Raw genomic sequence first — 19,305 nt, forward strand, 5'->3', positions numbered from 1 at the left:
CACGACTGCCCTGTCCTCATGGGCCTTACAGTCCATTGCAAAAGACAGACGTTAAGAAACTATCACAATCAATTAGTCACACTTTTATTAAATGCTACAAAATGTAGCAGGGAGCTTTGCTCTGGTCCGAAGTAAGAGCGCTCACTATGGTAAGGCTGGCCTCTTTTGGGCAAGGGGATACACTTATATAGGCAGAAGCAGAAGTACCAATGAGGCAAATGAAAAGGGCAAAAGGAGGAGGGAAATTGCTTCTCACAAACAGAACTTGACCTAAGGGACCCCTACTTCCAGTCCCGCTGACTGGCTGCCTAGCTGCTCACGAAAACCAGGAAAGAAAAAGCTAAGGCTAGAGAGAAGTTAGAGGTCAATTTACGTAAGCGGGGCGGGGCGGCAGGGAGAAGCAGGAGAGGCGTGAGCCGGCGTCGAGAGAGTTAAGCTGACCGGCCCGGGACGCAAAAGGTTAAGGCGGGCGGTCCGGACCAGGTCCGGTAGGCCCGCCCACCGGAGGGCGGGGGTGGGACCTCGCGGAAGAAGCCCTTGGATTGGCCGCGGGGAAGGCGTTACGCTAGGAAGGTACCAACAGTCGCGAGCCGCGGAGGCGGGGGGGTGGGTGTGGGACCGCGGGGTGAGGTGGCCAGGGAATGGCCGGGCCGGGGGTGGGCGGGAGCCGCAGTAGCGGCGGCTGGGGGCGGTGAGCGCGGCGTGGGGCTGCCCCTTCCCTGAGGCGGCGGGGGCGGCCGGGGCCGCGCCGCACCGCACCGCGCGGGCGGCCATGGAGCGAGCCTAGGGCGCCGCAGGTGAGCGGTTTGGGGGCGGGGGGGCGGAGGGCCGGGCGGGAAAGTGCAGGCCCACCCGCGGGCGGGGCGCGGTGCGTGGCGCGCGCCGGGCTGGGGCCGTCTGGGGGCGGGGCGCCTCCCTGAGGGGCCGGGCACCAGTGCCCAGAGCGGTCCACGAGCGGCGGCTGCCTCAGAGACCGGCCCGGGCCGCGCGCCCCGCTTCGCTGGCCCCGAGAGGGTTCCTACCGGCCGTCGGGGCTGGAGGGACGCGGCCGAGGCCGTCGCCTCCTCGGCCCGCCTGAGGCGCGGGCCTTACTTGGGGGCGCCTCGGGCCGCCCGGGATCCGTCCAGTGACCCACCCTCGCGCCCGGACGCGGTCCCCAGAGGCGACTGGCTCTGGTGCCGCCCTCGTGTCCCGCCGAGTGCTCGTTGCGGCGGCCCGGGGTGGGGGGGTATCGCGCGCTCGCGGGCCCAGCTCGTGGCCGAGAAGCGCGAGTGACTTCCAGGCCTGAGGCGGGAGGCAGGGTAACCGTGCCTAGAGGTCCGCGGTCTCCTCGGGGTCGTGCACCCCGCGCTCGCAGTCGGGCACAACTTAAGGAAATGATACGGTTGTCCCAAGTGGGTTGCGCTTGAGATTTCATTTCCGGGTGCTGTGGTCCCGCAATTAAAAGCGAACCGAAACGTTGCCATTAATGATGAGCGTGAGCAGTTGTCAAGTTGCGTCCTTGATTGTGGGATCTGATAAGAGTTTCATTCTAATCAGGCTTCTGTTACCTGCAAGTGTCCCGGTACGAAGAGAAGGGGTAGAAGGATGTTGGAGTGAAAGTGGAGGGGACAAGACGTGATTGGTTGTTAGGGAATTATTAGTCCTTTAAATGGCCATATCGTCAGTTGGAAGGGTGAGGAGTTTATAATTTGGGAAAATGAGGGATGCTGGGTACAGTGACTTGAGTTTAGGACCAAGTATCAGTATCATCCCCACCCAGCTAGTTTCCCTTCAGAGGTTTGATTTCTCACCTTGAAAAGAAGGAACAGAAATGTGGGTCTTTTAGCTTTTAAATTGCAGGACTTTATGTAAAACGATAACTATGATTACCGTTTACTAACTATTCCTATCCTCCTTGTGTTGTAAATTAATGCATAAATTTCATTGGGGTTGATTATTTTTTATTATTTATTTATCTGGCTGTGCCGGGTCTTAGTTGCGGCAGGCAGGATTTTCCTTGCTGGGTGTGAGATCTTTTTAGTTGATCTAGTTCTCTGACCAGGGATCGAACCCGGGTCCCCTGCGTTGGGAGCGCAGTCTTAACCACTAGACCACCAGGGAAGTCCCATGGTGTTGATTATTTTAAATTGGGTTAGAGACCTCAGTGTGCTCTACGTATTGCAGTCTTGGAATTTATGCAGGACCTTTGAGCTAAGCCTTAGAGCTCTTCCACATATATTGTTATTTATCATCAAGACATGTCCTTGAGAAACTGAGATACAGATGTTAAAGATGCTAAGTTATTTGCCTAGACTTAGAGCCAGTCTAAGGTAGATTTAAAAATTCATGTTTTGTGTTAAATTAATAACTTCTGAAGTTTGTGAAGATGTTGGACTTTGGCCCCTAGAACTGTTCAGTGGAATCAATCAACAGGAGGGCCTTCCACCTTTGAAAGTGCTTGTCAAAAGAGAATTAAGAGGCACAAGCAAGCAATTCAGAGTCAGCGTCACTTACATTAAAGTGCAATGATAGAAATGAATGGTGGTAAAAGATGATCCGGAAATCTTGGAGCTCATAGCTTTTCTTCAGTGTGACTGGTAAAAATGTGAGATTGATTTGTTCGGCTTGTTTCTCTGGAGCTAGTAAGAAAATAGCCATAATTTAGTTAAAGAATGAAAATTGGAAAACACACACCCTGGGTTCTTTGAATAGGGAACAAACAGATCATTGTTTCTATCATCTAATCCTTTATGTCATAGAATTTCTTTACGTTGAGTTGATAATTCCTTGACTTTTAGTCCATTCTCTTGATTTCCATTTGTAGACTCCAGTTCTTTCACACAGCGTTAAAGCCTCTGCTTTTTATCTTTTCTGAATTTTGAATTTCTAAATGAAATTTTCTGTTTCCTCTACTTGCAGGGCAGACTTCAGCTTCCTACACTTTGTGTGACCATGATTTTAATGGTATAAACCCTGAAGCCAGATACTTCAGCTCTTGAATTGACAACTTTTTAAAATAGCAACCACAGTGGTTGTCTCTCGGTGACTGCTACAATCTCATAATAGAAACAGGAGGCTGCTCTTTGTATTCTGTGGCCATAGTTGGAAACAGTAAAAAGGAGACTGTCTTCTGAAGGTGATGTCAGGCCACTCTGGGACTAAGGGCCAGGTAGTTTTGGGGTGAGAAGCACAGTTACAATGAGGCACTACAGCGTGGTGTAGTCATGATGATGATTGATGTACTTTTCTTTTTGCACCTAACAGTGCATAGTGCATAGTAGGTGTGCAGTAAATGTTTGGTGGTTGAATGAATGAATGGAAAACAGTATGCGGGAGGAGGAAATATTCTAGTGCAGATGATAAATTGTTTAGCTCCTCTCTACAGGAAAATAAAAGCCAAGAAAGTGTGTTTCTGATTCCTGTTGAAAATAGTTCTGTTGAGATGGGTATCTGTAAAGGGTGTTACTTGCTGGAGCTGCCTTGAGATCTAATTTTGTGATTGGGTGGTGTTCTAGCCACCTGCAGCCTGAGTGCAGCTTCACAGACCTGCTCCTGCAGCCTTCTCTGGCTAGGTTCAACAAGCAGTTGGATTGGTAGACAATATTTTTGCACTAATAGAAGAACTAGAGCTCTTGGTATTGGCCATGCCAGTATCGTTGACCCTGACTGTCCATCTTCTGGTCCTTCATATTGGGGGTGGGAGAGGGGAGTTATCCCTCCCCGAAGTGCTCCTCATTCCACACTTGTAAAGCTCTCCCTCTTTTCCTTCCTTGAGCTGCCTCTGTAACACTCAGGGAGTAATGAATTCATTGGCACAGACCTGGGGTACAGAACAGAAGATCTTACTTTGCAACTGAAGCTAGCTTTTGACCAACTTATAATGTCAGCATGACTGCTAGAGCCATCTAGGAAAGAATGTAATGCAAAGCTCTCACTTGTGACTTTTGTCATTCATATCCAAAATCAGAAGAGGGAAGGCCTAGCTCTGGACCTGGTGAGTTTGGGGGGTTGCATGTCATCCCAGTATGAGATAAGAAATGAAGGCTGATGCAGAAAAGAGATACTGAGCTTTGGTGTGTGTTTAGCAGACTACTTTCTGGCAAGGTAACTACCCAATGGAGGGGAAGGTGTTAATTTGGGTACATTTTAAAAGGAGGTCAAGGAATATGAAATTATGAATGTGAAACACAACCAAGTACAGGATGAGGCAGTGAAGTCGATCATTCCATGGTCTTAAATGCTAACTTTCTGCTTTATCTATATAGCAGTGTGGGAATAAGATATTGGGTGCAAAAATTCTTATTTTAGCTATATTTTTGTGAAGAATTTTTTACAATGTATTATATGTTTTGTTTGCTTTTTAAGCAATATAGTGTAACCTTGATTGACTTGAGGTTATAGTTACAGACAGTAATCCTGTAGGGCTTTGAGGTGATTGAAACATGTAAGTTGTTTGTCCCCTCTGCTTTTTGAATTCTTGAATTTGCTTTCAGTAGTCAATCTGTCTCTTCTTTCAGAGGCGAAAAAGCTGTACTTTTGCTGTTGTTAGCATCCCTGCTGCCCTTTTTAAAATTTTTGCAGCTTCTGATCTTCTGTGGAGTAGCAACCCAGATAACACTGCTTCCTGAAACTGAATGCAAAACAGCTAAATAGGCTTAGTGAGGGTCTGCCTGCCTGTTCTGTATTAGTGGATGAACTTTGTGACCATTATTTTGGCTGCCCAAAGACCTTTTGTTCATTTCTTGTTTCTTATCCTTGGTTTAGATAGTGAATTTGCGCTCTGTATAGGTGCATTTATGTCCCTGTAGTTCTTTCTGTAGAAAAAAGAAAATGATATGGAAATACCAGTGTTGGTTCTCGTTTCAGAAAGCATTGCCAATAATACTTGAAAATTTGGGTCCAGCCCTGTCTTGTATCATTCTTGGGCAATGTTGGACCATCTCCAATCTTCCTCTTAGCATTTCCAGATCATCTTTACTCCCAGTCCCAACCAACACCAGACACCAGCTTGGCAATAGCAGTTGCCTTGAAAGATGGAACCAAGGTATACAGAAGGCAGCAATTTAAAATTGAGTATATCAAGTTGGTATACATATTTGACATTTCAACATTCTTACTGTACTGTATATCTGAATTCATTACATGACTTAGTTTCCCTATGTCTGTTTAAAAAAAAAAAGAGGCCATATTTAAACCAAAGAGCTGAAGAAATTCTTATAACCATAAAGGTCTCTCTTCCTTGCTCTTCACTCCTTTTATTCAATAAGCATTTATCCAGTACCTCTCATGTGCCCTGCACTGTGCTAGGTTACTTGGAACTACAAAGAGAGTAAAATATATCCTCTGTCCTTGAGGAACTTACAATAGGGTAGAGGAGACAGGCATGCCAAAAAATATATGTGTGTATGTATGTGTGTGTGTGCATTTATATTCATATATAACAAGGGATCGTGCCTGGAGCCACTCAGCCATAACTCAGCACAGACCTGCTTGGGGTTCCTATTTCTAAAGTGATCTGTGGCCTGTCAGCTTGACATACCCTAGAACATAAAGTTAAAAGTGTGAGGTGTCACTCTTGAATAAAGCTTACATACCTTTTCAAGAACTGTAGTGAACTGAACAATAAAGATGGAAAACATGAAAATCTGAAGTAAATGTTATATGATTTGAAATTCCATATTTCTATGCTATATAGTAATTATATTCTATATAGCCTTAAATGGTTGTTAGATACCGATAATTGAGCAGTGAAATACCTGGAACTTAGAAAAGTTCATTATACCTGGCCCATTTGAAACAGAATGCAGATTCTTAGGCATTTCCATAGAGTTTCTAGATCAGTGAACACTGCACGTGTTGGTTTTTTAGAACAAATCTCACTAGCAGTATGAGCTGAAGGTTTTTTCTTTTCATTTTTCAAGGAAGAGCATTAGAGGGTTGCCCCAAATCAAGATTTAAATGGGACAGGTTGCAGGAATTGAATTTTTTTCAAAGAGGGAACAAACACTCCATAGCCTGTTTCAGTTTTACTCTCACACCCAGGAAGAAAGGCTACTTTATGCTTCATTAATGCTTGGTGATCATTTTCGTTCCTTCCTTCACAGGGAACTGTTAGAGGATTTCACAAAAAAAAAAAGTTTACATATGTGAATAAATATTTAAGTGGAAGTGAAAACTGTGAGGAATATATAACACTTGAATCAATTCAGACTATATGGAGATTTGATTTTCTATACCTGTAACTTAGGTTACTTCAGAGCTTATCTTAAAAGCTTTAGGACCTGCAAAGCTGTCATCTTTAAAACACAGATTTAATTTTCCAAACTGAAGAAAATTGTGAAGGGCATTCTATTCGGCTGTTTTTGTGAAATAGAAAAAGTTCATGCTTCCCATCTGTTTCACTTACATTGAATGTGGTAGAATTGAACTTTGTAGAGAAGAGAAACAGGTTGGTCAAATTAGTGACATAACCTCCCAGTCTTCTGCTTCACTTGGTACCCACGCTGAAGAAACCTACTTGCTTACAGCCTTAGCTACTCCTCAAATTTAGGAAAGGATTTAGTTCAGGAATATAAGATTACTAGAACTCTTGGTAATGCAACATAGGTATCCAGCCCCTGACTGTGTAACCCAGAAGACAACATAAGCAATGAGGGTTATTTTCTTTGTCATTCTTTCTCCTCAGGAAGTCATCTTTGGGTTTTTGATACGGTAATAATGACCAACAAGAATTACTATAGGTTGTCCAAGCACTAATTTTAGCACAGTACACATGGTAATGACATTCATTTTTAACAATTCTGTGAGTCAGGTAATAGTGTTCTTATTTCATTTTCCATATGAGGAAACTGAGGCCCAGAGAGGTTAGCAGGCATTCAGACCCAGGCATTCTGAATCCAGAGCACATATTCTTAACCCCTCTGCTACAGAAGAGTTTATATTTAGAAAGAAGGTGAATTAAGTAGCTGTTTCTTAAGTGGAGACTTAGCAAGGAAAGGAAAGGAAAACTGTATGTAGATACTGATTAATGATATTACTTGTTGTTAGATTTTGTCTTAGTTGAGGACTCCCAATTGAACGTGAAAAAGAACAGTATTATGCTGTTGTGGGCAGTGGTGGCAGTGCAGGAGTAGGCTGGTTTTCTGAGGATAATAGGGATTTATTCATGTAATAAAAACTGGATGCCATTTGGTATTAGAGGTTTAGACTTCCTAGCTAGAAACACACAATGATAAGTGGAGAGATTTCTGAATGCTCTTTATTTTACTTATAATAATTGTCACTAACCATCAGGAGAGACTGCATTTATTTCTAGGGGGCAGCTAGTAAGAATGTAGCACAGTGCTCTAATGTCACCACCAGTTAACAAGAGGGCAGTATATCAGACTTACCCCAAGGTGAAAGTATGTGTGTTTTTAATTTTTTTTTTTTTTTTTGTACTAAAGGGTTGTAATTTTGGCTGAAGTTTAGAAGTTAAGCTTTATAAACTGGGTGTGTATAGTTGTGTGAGTCTGTGAGTGTGTAAGGTTAGCCTTGATTGCTCTAAAGTATGTAAAGGGACTTCAGTAAATGATCCGTTTGAGATTCTGTCTTTTTCTTGTGTTACCTTTAAGAGACCTTAATTATTTATTAATCCAATCTTTATTTGTATTAATGGTTAATTTAATGTCTCCCAAAGAGTTGACATGGACAGAATAGATGTGAGAATGCTGGGTTTTAGAAATTACCCCCAAATGTAGTGGCTTAAGACTAAATGATTTGTTTCTCATGACTATATAGGTCAACTGTGCCCAGCTGACTGGTTCTTCTGCCCACATGATATAGGCTGGAGTCAGATGGGCGGCTGTATTTAGCTGGGGCCTCAGCTGGAACTGGAATGCCCTTAATGGCTTCACTTCTGTGTCTGGCATTTAGCTGGAGTGGCCAGAATAACTAGGGGCTGGCCAGGTCTCCCATCATTCAGTAGCCTAGCCTGAGCTGCTTTACATAGTAGCTTGGCCCCAAATGGAAGCTGCTAGGTCTTTTAAGACACCTAGCACACAGCCACTTCCACAGCATTCTGTTGATCAAAGCAAGTTACAAAGATAGCCCAGATTCAGGGGAAGGAAAAATAGATTCCACCTCCCGATGGGAGGAATTGTTGGTGTCTGTCTTTGTAGACAGTCAACCAAAAACTCTTAATTAAATTCAGGTCTTACCTTTTATACTAACCAAACCTTCAGAGGTTTGCTGAGACCAACAGTGACCAAAGAAGAAGTTTGTGAAAGTGTCCTTGTAATTTCTACTCAGGATCAAGGGTGAGGAGATTGTGTGAGTAAACATGATAAGATATTTTACTAGTTATATAATAAATCCTACCCCCTTCACCATCTCCTTTGTTAATAGCCCTCTGCATAAAATGTTCATACGGAATGTTTTCTTCCGGTATTTGACACTCACAAAGCATGTTACATTCCCTTCATGTGGTAAGAACTTGATTTGACTGCTGAATTGGAAGCACAAAAAAAGAGTATTACTGAAGCCTTCACTTTAGTTGCTGTGAGCAGAAGTTGGGATTTCTTCTCCGTGACGTTCGGAGAAGTAGCGTGAGGTTGTCACTTGATCAGAGGGCGATTCAACGTGGCACTGCTACTGTTAAGGCTTGGAACCTCACTGGTGGCTTGTGGGAGTGTTGGGGTGAGGTCTTTGCATGTTCTCAGCAGCCACATGTATTGAATTTTATCAGCTGATGACTAACAGATCTCTGCACTGATGTGTATTTCTGTATGTGTTCCTCCAGACATCAGCCAGATTCTTGAACAGAGGATTCTAGTCTTTATACTAAGACTTCACCTTTTTCTGTGTGAACCTGTTTCTCCCAAAACAATTTTTAGTCATAAGTTTATCCTTATAAAACACTTATCAAATGTGTAGGATAGTGTGTGTGTGTGTGTGTGTGTGTGTGAGTGTGAGAGAGAGAGAGAGAGGAATGAAATATTAGCTTCCATATCAAGCCTCATTTCACTGATGGAGCTGAGTGTGAAACCAGAATTCAGTATGAAAATTCCTTAATAAGCTTCTACCTTCCAGAACTCCAGTCTGGGAATTTATACCAGCTTTTAGTGTGAAGACTTACATTTGCCCTGCGTTTTTATATTTAACATTTTTTGAGTTATGTTATTACCTTGAGATTGTTCTTTGAGGTAGGCTCTGTTTCACATAACCGAAACATTAAAATAAATGACCATAATATAACTGGACAATGTTACACTGTTGGAGGCATTTATACAGGAGGTGAGGGCATGAAATATAGCAGGCAGGCTCCTGGGAATGCAAGAGAAGTTTTCATGAATAACTTGGGATATACCCAGTGATCTTGCTTTCATTTTCTTAGTATCTGAAAAGAGGGATCCTCTTAGAAACCCAGTTTGCAGAGTGTGCATAGTATGCTGCTGTCTCCAGTAAGAAAAGAAGATAATACAGCATGGAAGCTCTGTCTTGGGTACCCTCCCCTCTCAAGCATACAGGAGAGAAGGGGATCATTGTAAAGAGTAAAAGAGTCTGCCATTATTAGAGGATGGAATTATTCTGTATCATGCATCTAATACATTTTTCTGGAATAGGAGTCTTGCAAACTCATAGACTTTTTGTAAAAATTCCACTGAAACCTCTACATTGTCGATTTCTTGAATATCATTGTTCTTGCCCTGTAGGCTGAAGGAGTAGCAGCTTTCCAGCTAAAGGAATACCTCTTTCTGAACTGTCAGTACTTACTCAGAAAAAGAGACTGTACTCTGAAACTACCAACTAAATTGAGTAGAGTGTTGGTAGAGAAGTAGATTCCCAAAAAAAGGAGAGCTAATTAAGGACAGCCAACATTAAGGTGCCAGTTAATACACACTCATTTGATACCGAATACCACCGAGGAAATTAACAGCAGAGTCCTAAGATACTTGCCTAGCCTCATTTGCAGTGGTTTGTTCAGTTTAGGTGAACAATGCATCTACCCTTACTATGCTACGTACTGCAGGGAGTGCAAAGGTAGTTAAGATCACTAAGGAGCCAGGATTCTGAGAGGGGGATTGAGAACTACATACAAGAAGACACTGGATAAAGCAGAATGTACTTAAGTACTGGTCTAAAGATGAGAGAGGTTAGTTACTATAGAGTGTGAGGAGAGACCAGAAATGGCTTTGGAGATGGCCCTTCAAAGCTCAGTTAGGCTTTAAACAGGAGAAGATGGGAAGAAAAGATAAGAGCTAGAGGAATTTTGACAAGAGTTCCAGTGAGGAGTGACTTAGGGGACCATGTTTGTGGTGGAAGCTGACAAGTGATGAGTGAAGAGAATGAGAGAGATGCCTAGCAATGTAGATTGGCCGAAGTCATTTAGGGTAGGGCTTTACTGCCTTGCTAGGGGATTTATAGAACTCAAAAATGGTGTGTGATTAGAAATATGATTTTGCTGCATTATCTAGTCTGGATTGGAGGACGTGGAGGCCCAGAGGCAGTTCTTTTAGGGATCCAGTAGAAGGTGCTGAGCACTAAATGAAGTCGATGGCTGTGGGCATGACGGGCGGTTGTAGAGAACAGTGTCAAATTGCAACCTTACTTGTTCTACCAGGATGTGGTGACTAATCACAAACAAGAAAACTTGTTCAGCCCCTTCGTTCAACCTGCCCTTGCTACTAATCTGCAGCGGTAAATAGTGAAGTGAGGTAACAGTTGAACTCTTCAGTTCACTTAGTAGAAATTTCTGTCCTAGTTGAGTGGATGAATTATCTGCAGCCCTAAACTGATGAATGTGCTCTTCTGAGGCCCATCAGAAGGTAATGAGATTTCAAAATTGAAAAGCATACAGACTCAGTTTGTTTTGTCTGAATTTTGGAGCTACTAGAACTTCCTATTGCATTGGTGATTTAAAAAAAAAAAAGCCCTCACTCTCCCTAACCTTTGTGCCAAATGTTTAGATATAATTTGTTTATATAGCATAAGGGAGGAATTTCTTCATTCTAAATGAAATGAGCAGCATCATTAGAAGTTCACGGGTTAACCCGACTTTAGTCCTGAGGAGGGTTTTGTAGGAAGTGAAAATCTGTTCAGCTGACCCCTTTGTGCCAGAATTGTACCTCAGCAGGAGGTAGTTGCAGCTGGAGGTGCTGAGGAAATGATTGCTGACACAGGGAGATTTCCATGTTACCTTTTACCACTGCAGCCAGAGATGTGTACTGCTGAACAAATAATTGAAGAAGTTGTGTGGTTTAGGTCATGTTGGAACTAGCAAAAATCTCTGAAATCTGCTCTTCTAGCATTGCTGTTATCAGTAATCGCAGGGAACTGTTTTACTGAGTTTCACACCAAACTTGATACCATCACAATTACATTTTGGATGTACTTGAGTTGCCTGTGTTTCAGCTAATAGTGTTATGTACTCCCTGGGAGATGATAATGCAACAAAACAGGTGGCTGGAGATAATTAGAATTTGAATGTGACTCTCGCTTTCCCATCTTTATGAAAATGAATGGGAAGAGAGGTCAATCACCACGAATAAACTGCATGTCAGCAAGCTCTGAGCAAGGTGCTGCCCTTAGAACACACTGTTGCTCTAGTAGACTGTTCTTGGATGTGTTTCCAGCTGTTATTAGGGGAGCAGTCTCCAGTTTGGGTGGGAGTGTCTCAGCCTGAATCGTTTGTCCTATCTTTTGTATTGGTTTTATTTCTTCAATTAATGGTTTGAGTTGTTAAATGAACTGGAGAGTGAAGCAACACCCTGTTATCTTCTTGTCATCTTTGTCTTAGCCCAGTGCAGTGCTGCCTGTAGGCATGTAGCAAAGTAAGCTTGTGCATGTTTTTAAATGGCCCTGTGGAGTGGAAAGCAACCTGTCAGCATGCAAATGAGGCTGAATTGTATGTTCTTGACACCCTTGCAAAAATCTTGTATTTGGAATCTTTTAGCTTCAGAATTGACCAGAGGGTGGTGCGCCCCACACCGGAAGCAGCACTTCTTTATGTCTGCAGCATCAGTATCTCTGTTACGTGCCTGACCAGTCCAGATTTCGTAGTGTTGCTCTAGTATCAGGTTTCATTAGTTTTCTGGTCATGTTCTACTAATAGCCAGATGGTGTAGGGATATGTTTTTCCTTTACTTAATTTATCCAGATTTGATTATCCATATTTTACAGGGTTTTTAATTTTGAAAAATAATTAGTAGAAGACTGATTAAGTAGAGATACATATCTGGGTGTTTGTCGTATTTAAATACATGAATAGCAGATATGACATGTCCAGGATTGCTAGGTATTTGAATTTGGAGAGGGAGTTATTACTCTCCTCTGTACGCTCTTTGGCATTTTTAGGAGTTCCTGTCTTATAACGTGTCATAAAACTTATATTTGGAGGAGATAACTGAAAAGTTACCAAATACTGGTGGTTTTGGATATTCAGAAGTCCTTTATGGATTTTGAAAGCTAAAAATGAAAGTTAAGGAGTTATGCCTATCTTAATGTTTTACTTTTTTGTGCTTTTTCCTATTGTTTTGGTTTCTAGGAATTGGTAGCCATCCAAATGGCTCCTAGATGGCTCTGCACCCTATTAAAACGGTAGTATTTGCTTTTAAATTTTCAGTGTACCTGGTTCTTAACTATTAGGTCCTTCCTTGGACCAGTTCATTTTAAATTATTGGGTCTTCTCGGGCATAGGATTAGCAAGGCTAAAATGGTGAGTAATATATTTGAGGCTTGCAAAAGATTCAGGGGTGGAAGGACAGAATTTCTGATTGAATTGTGCTTTATACTTGGGCTTGCAGGAATTGTGGGAGGCACCTCAGTGAAGAAATGGACCAGTGTGTATAATCATGGAATCTCCTTGCTGACAATCACCACCTGCTCTCCTTGATAAGTGAGAGAGAGTAGTCAGGGGAGAAGGAAAAGAGGTCAACATGAAGCTAAAGCAGCGAGTCGTGCTGTTAGCAATTCTCCTTGTCATCTTTATCTTCACCAAAGTTTTCCTGATTGACAACTTAGATACGTCAGCTGCCAACCGGGAGGACCAGAGGGCCTTTCACCGAATGATGGCTGGCTTGCGGGTAGAGCTGGTGTCCAAGCTGGACCACACCTTGCAGTCTCCCTGGGAGATTGCAGCCCAGTGGGTGGTTCCCCGGGAAGTGTACCCTGAAGAGACACCAGAGCTGGGGGCAATCATGCATGCCATGGCCACCAAGAAAATCATTAAAGCTGATGTAGGTTATAAAGGGACACAACTGAAAGCCTTACTGATACTTGAAGGAGGACAGAAAGTTGTCTTCAAACCTAAGCGGTAAGTCTTCATCTTGAAGTTATCTGTGCTATTTAGTTGTAACTTGGTATTTATATGAGTGCTCATCTCCCTCTCTTGGTATTCTCTTCAGTAAAATGGGAAGGAGAGACTAGAAGATCTCTGAAGTCTCTTCTAGCTCTTAATGTTCCATGATTCTTTGAGTAAGGGAAATTTATAGGAATATGTTTTGGTTCAATATTAGATGGCACATTTTACAATTAGAGCTATCCTTGATTCTGAAATTTGTCAGGTATCTACTATGTGCCAGATGTTAGAGATACAAAATGAATTGGTTAGGAAATAAGCAACTTGCCACCATAAGTGTACAATTAAAGACTGGGCAACCACATGTCAGGGACACTGTGGAGTAGGAGTTGCCCAGAGTTGGAGTAGGTTTTGGATGGGTGACTTAAGTCCTTTTTAGCACTAAAGCCGTGATTCTTTCACTTGAGCTTTGGTTTTGTTTTAATTAATAGGCTTTATTTTATTTTTTAAGCAATTTTAGGTTTACAGAAAAATCAAGGGGAAAGTACAGAAAGTTCCTGTGTACCCCCTCTCTTCCCCAGTCTCTCCAGTTATTAACATCTTCCCCTCTCTTCCCCAGTCTCTCCAGTTATTAACATCTTCCATCAAATTAGTACATTTGTTACAGTTGATGAGCCAATATTAATTTATTAACTAAAGTCCATAATTTACATTAAGTTCACTCTTCATGCTGTACATTCTGTGAGAGTTTTAATAAACTTATAATGACAAGTATTCACCATTACAGTATCATACAGAATAGCTTCCCTGGCCTCAGCGTCCCCTGTGTTCTATCTATTCATCCTTCCCTTCCTCCCCCTGAACCCCTGGCAACCCCTAATCTTTCTACTGTCTCCATGGTTTTGCCTTTTCCAGAACGCCATATAGTCGGAATCATACCTTTTGTAACCTTTTCAGATTGGCTTCTCTCTGTGTCTTAAGGTTCCTCCATGTCTTTTTGTGGCTTGATAGCTTTTTTTTTTTTTTTTTTGCTAAATAATATTCCATTGTATAGCTGTATCACAGTTTGTTTATCCATTCACCTACTCAAGGTCACCTTGGTTGCTTCCAAGTTTTGGCAGTTATGAATAAAGCTGCTATAAACATTCATGTGCAGGATTTGTGTAGATGTAAGTTCTTAGTTCATTTGGGTAAATACCAAGGAGCACAATTGCTGGATCATATGGTAAGAGAATGTTTAATTTTGTAGGAAACTGCCAGTCTGTCTTCCAAAGTAGCTGTACCGTTTTACATTCCCATCAGCAGTGAATGAGAGTTCTTGTTATTCCACATCCTCAACAGCATTTGGTGTTGTCAGTGTTTTGGATTTTGGTCATTCTAATATGTGTGTAGTGATATCTCGTTGTTGTTTCTTTTACCTGTTTTAAGCAGAGAACTGGGCCATTTTAGTTGCCTCAGTCCAAATTTGAACTAGAGAGGGCTAGATCATATGTTGTTAGACAGTGATCCCTTTGGACTTTTCTAAGGATCTACAGAGATAATTCGTGTGGCCATTCTATAGTATAATTAATTTTTTTAAAGTTTTCTGTTTGTATATGAATTTGAAATAGGTTAACATGATGGTGATTTATATTCTTTTGACAGGAATTAGTTACTAGTGGGTTTTCTCAAAATTTTTAATGTCTAAAATTTTCTGTGTACTAAACATTTTTTTCATTCCTCAGTAGAGCTTTTGAGAAAATTATAACGCATAACTTTGGGTCTCTTGCTGGAGTGGGAGAAGAAATATGGGGTGAAGGGGTGCAAAAACCAACTGTGACCAGAGTAGTTGGCTTAGCTCCCTTCATGACCCATATATCAGTAGATAATAGGCAAGCAGAGAGCTAATATTATTGGAATTCCAGAAGTGGAAGGGATCTGCATTTGCCTGGAACTGGGAAGTATGGTGTGTGGAAGATGTGGAAATTAGGAAAGTTTTAAAATGCAGTACACTTTTGGAGAATAGAAAGTCTGATTGTCAGGTAATGAGGAAAAAGCATAGTTATGTGGGCCTTGGATCTAATTTCTGTTGCATACACACCATTTGCCAGGCATTACACTAAGTACTTTTGTATCTGTTAATGCTTTTAACCTTCATCACAACTGTGGGCAGTTACAGTTCTTATTTCCAGAGTAAGAAACTGAGACTTAGAAAGAATAACTTGAGAAAGAATAACTTGACAAGATCACCCTGCAGTAACTAATGGAGCTGTCAGAGTGTGAGCAACTTGTGTTCTGCCACACACGTGTGATTCTCTTAAATTTGTTTGCCTTCCTGTAAGAGAGATAACATGGATCACCCATCATCAAAAATTTGCTACTTTCCTTTTGAGATATGATCTTTGACCCCTTGATTTGTAGCCTGAGAGATTGCAGCATAAGCAGAGTGATGGAAAGAAGACAAACTAAAAACAAAAATTAAATTCATGTAAAAAGAGATGAGTTGCAGGCATTTTGTGTTTAAATAAAAGGATACCCTCTCCACACCCACTATTTGTACACTAAGAATTGAAGGTGAGATGGGACAGCAGGAAGTGTTAGAAGGCAGATATTACTGATGGTGTGCAACATTAGTATTAGTCCAGGTGCTTTGCAGATAGGACTGGGGTATTCAGACAAAGCATAACTGGAGGGAGGAAGAGGCCAGACTGGTGACTAGTGGACGTGGCAGCAGATAAATGCATAAGCTAACCTTAGTCACTGTTGCTTTATCTCATATCTCTTACTACCACTGCAGCCTTCCCATTACTTTCCTCTTCCAGACCATCCTGAAATCCACTTTCATTCTTCTCCCAAATACCCATATAATCACTGTGCTCCCCAACTTTAAAACATCCAGGGATTCCCATTGCTCACCAGACAAAACCCAGCCTGCACAGCCTAGTGACCAGCCCCTCACAGCCTGGTCCTCCTCTCTACACCCAGCTCTTTATTCCTGTCAGTGCGGCCCCTTCCTCCCCCATCACCTTCTGAAGAGCCCTTGTCTACGCCCAGCTCCACAGATGCTCATGCCCCACCTCCCGCAAGCTGTCAAGCCCCTGCAGTAGGTGATAGCGCTCTAGTCACTGCACACACTGACCTGGGCTGATTACACCTGGCACTCTCCTGGGGTGGGGAAAGTGGGTGCACATTTAAGTGCTTGTAGAAATTGACTCCAGCCCCCAGACACCCAGCAAATTGCTATTCTGACCCTGCGGGCCTCTGAGACTATATAGTCCCAGTGTAAGTGCAAATTAATGTTCTTGGTCACATTCTGATGTCCTTCACCAGAAGGATAGGAGTGATTTATTGGCAGTTACTGTATGAATTTTGCTGCTCTGTCAGTGACTTAAGATGGATTGCTGTGTTGAGAGGAGGATCCAAGACCTTTCTGCTAAATCGAGACGTGCACCTTTCTTTAACAGCCGCTTGTGGTTCAGCATTTCTGGAGCCTGGTTGTCCATGTCCTCCTGCCAGAGATGGAAGATTTGTATAGTATATGAAATATATAGGAATACAGTGATGCCTTTATTTGCACATTTTTCTTTATTACATTATTATAAAAGTGATTTTTTTCAGTATATTGGGTTGGCCAAAAAGTTAATGGGGCTTTAAGTAAGAAAAGACATTTTTCACTTTCACGAAGATCTTTATTGAACAACGTGTTCACTAACTGAACGAACTTTTTGGCCAACCCAATAGCTGTATTCTTTCTGGAAGTAAATTGATTTTCACAGGCAAAAACTGCAGTTACGGTGGGAAAGGAACAAGACGGCAAGGGCCTGGGGGTGGGTAGAAGTCAGTGACTGATCTTAGGAAGTGCTGAAAGGGACCTTGGAGATCAGCTAGTCCAACTACTCATTTTACAGCTGGGGAAAATGAGATCCAGAGTTCTGACTTTCCGTATTTCTCATAACCAAAGCATGAACTAAGGATTCAGACCTTTGGACTCCAATGCAGTTCTTTCATTTTGATTCTTCTTCCTTTCCCTTTTCCTTCCCTCCCTGTTTCTCCAGCCTACTCCCAAAGTTCCTGGATTTTTCTAGGGTTTTACATTTCACTCGAAGCAGCCTTTCCATGTACTGGAAAGTTTTCTAATGTTTCACTAAAGGAGTGGACTGCACATCTCTACACATCTTCCTGTGGCTCCTCTGGAGTCCTGAGAAATAAGGTATTCAAGGACTGTCACCCAGCTTTATGGACAGCCTGCAGCTGTAGTGGAGAGAGAAGTGCTTGAATAGTGTCAGCTTTTGCTGCAGTCCTGTTTAAAAACTGAGACTTTTAATTTGGAGGTAACAGGTGTAATCCTTGGCAGCCTAAATGATGCTTTGACAATAGAAACAAAAAAATACGTTTGAGTATATTGACCATGCTAAGAAGAAACTGGTGTCCAACCAGGTGGTTTTGCATGACTGTCTTCTAACATAAATGTTTCATCACTTTGATTTGAAAATGTGTTTGGTGGACATGGTTTTACTTTGTATTCTGTGGTCATTTATGTTGAAGGTCACTGCCTTGTATAGTACCGTTTCTCACTTCCCCATGGCCTTTTCAGCATTGGAGATCCAAGTGTCCTTAGTGGGGTGGCTCCTCTTCACGTCATTCTCAACTTATTTCTGTCTTGAAAAGCCTGATAGGTCTCCTTTTGATTCAGGAAATGCAGGTGAACAGTAGAGGTCATAGGTGAATTGTGTCTAGTTCTTCCCATTAACAGGGAAGGCAAATGTACCTTTGCCTCCTTGTTAACAAAAACAGAGGCATATCTGGACCATTTTTTTCCCCAAGAAATTTAAACTTCTCTAATAAGCCTTGCCATAGCCATTCTGGTAAGCTTTGCCGTATTTTCCTTTTACTTCAGCTTAGTCTAATAAACATTTCAGTAGACATTTATTAAGCACCAACTGTAGGCTTAACACTGTGCTGAAGATACAAAGATGGTCCTCACCTTCCAGAAAAGTACCTTATAGTTTTACTTAAGCTACATTGAAAGTCTTCTAGAGGGGTAAAAATAACATCTGTGTTTTATTCATAGAATGATTGCAGAGGTAGATGTATAATTCTAGTTTTCTTCTCCACTTCATCTTCACCACATCAACCAGTGATCTATGCTAATCCATGACTGTTCTCAGGATTGACAGAGAAGTTTTCTAGAGCAAAATCAGGCTTGCAAATTTCTATTCTGCCTCTTGTGCTGTCGCCTCTGGTACTGACATAATTCATGTCTGCATCTGTGCTTCCCATTCACTCTGCAGGTATAACCGAGACTATGTGGTAGAAGGGGAACCATATGCTGGTTATGATAGACACAATGCAGAGGTAGCAGCCTTTCATTTGGACAGGTATGTGTAATCACAGTGGGTTACATTCGTTTTGTTTCCTTTTGGAAATATCTTAGAGAGGACTTGTGGACTCCTTTCAAAGGAATGTAATAAAAAAATGAAATCTAATAACTTTAACTTGTTACCTACTTTAGATAACTGATTAATTCCATTAAATTTGTATGAGTTCCTCATTATTTGGGTGGTACTAGGAATACCAAAGTAAATGTCTTAACTCCAGGCTTTTTTAGGTCATTTCATTCTGTTATGCCCTCTCTCATTAGCATGAGTGAAGATGTTCTTGGTAAATAAAATGGCAGGAAGAAGGCCAGAGTTTGAATTCAAGTCCCTAAATTGAACTGGCCATTAATTGGGCCTGGCAGTCCTGATTTTTGTTTTGTTTTGATCTTGTTTTAAATAATACTCACTTATCCTCATATGCTAGAAACATATAGCATGACATATATGTGAATTTTATTGTCCTTTATACAAAATATGCACAGCTTCAATAACCAGGATAATTCTAAGAGAAAAATAGATGCGAATTCTAAATGTATAAGTTAACTAGGAAAATTAATACTTTTTTAGCAAGTTACTAGTCAGGATCCTTGTAACTGAATTGTCTAGTACCCCAGTTGCTCCTCTGATCAGCTCTTTAATCAGGGCATATTGGTAGACTTTAAAAGAAATTATTCACAATATTTTTGAAAT

General features: G+C 41.8%; 1 protein-coding gene across 2 annotated transcripts in view; it reads left to right on the forward strand.

The window, feature by feature from the left end:
* Positions 1-691: 691 nt before the first annotated feature.
* FAM20B (FAM20B glycosaminoglycan xylosylkinase) overlaps positions 692-19,305 on the forward strand; it is a 48,331-nt gene continuing 29,717 nt past the window's right edge. The window contains exons 1-3 of one of the 2 annotated variants that reach the window (XM_059937265.1): positions 692-797; positions 12,765-13,273; positions 18,529-18,615. In XM_059937265.1, the coding sequence (XP_059793248.1) occupies positions 12,897-13,273; positions 18,529-18,615 (464 nt within the window). In that variant the 5' untranslated portion in view covers positions 692-797; positions 12,765-12,896. Of the gene's footprint in view, positions 798-12,534; positions 12,559-12,764; positions 13,274-18,528; positions 18,616-19,305 lie in introns of those variants that run through there. The other variant, XM_059937275.1, reaches the window with a different exon arrangement.

This window comes from Balaenoptera ricei, chromosome 1 (genome assembly GCF_028023285.1).
Source record: "Balaenoptera ricei isolate mBalRic1 chromosome 1, mBalRic1.hap2, whole genome shotgun sequence".
Lineage (NCBI taxonomy): Eukaryota > Metazoa > Chordata > Mammalia > Artiodactyla > Balaenopteridae > Balaenoptera > Balaenoptera ricei.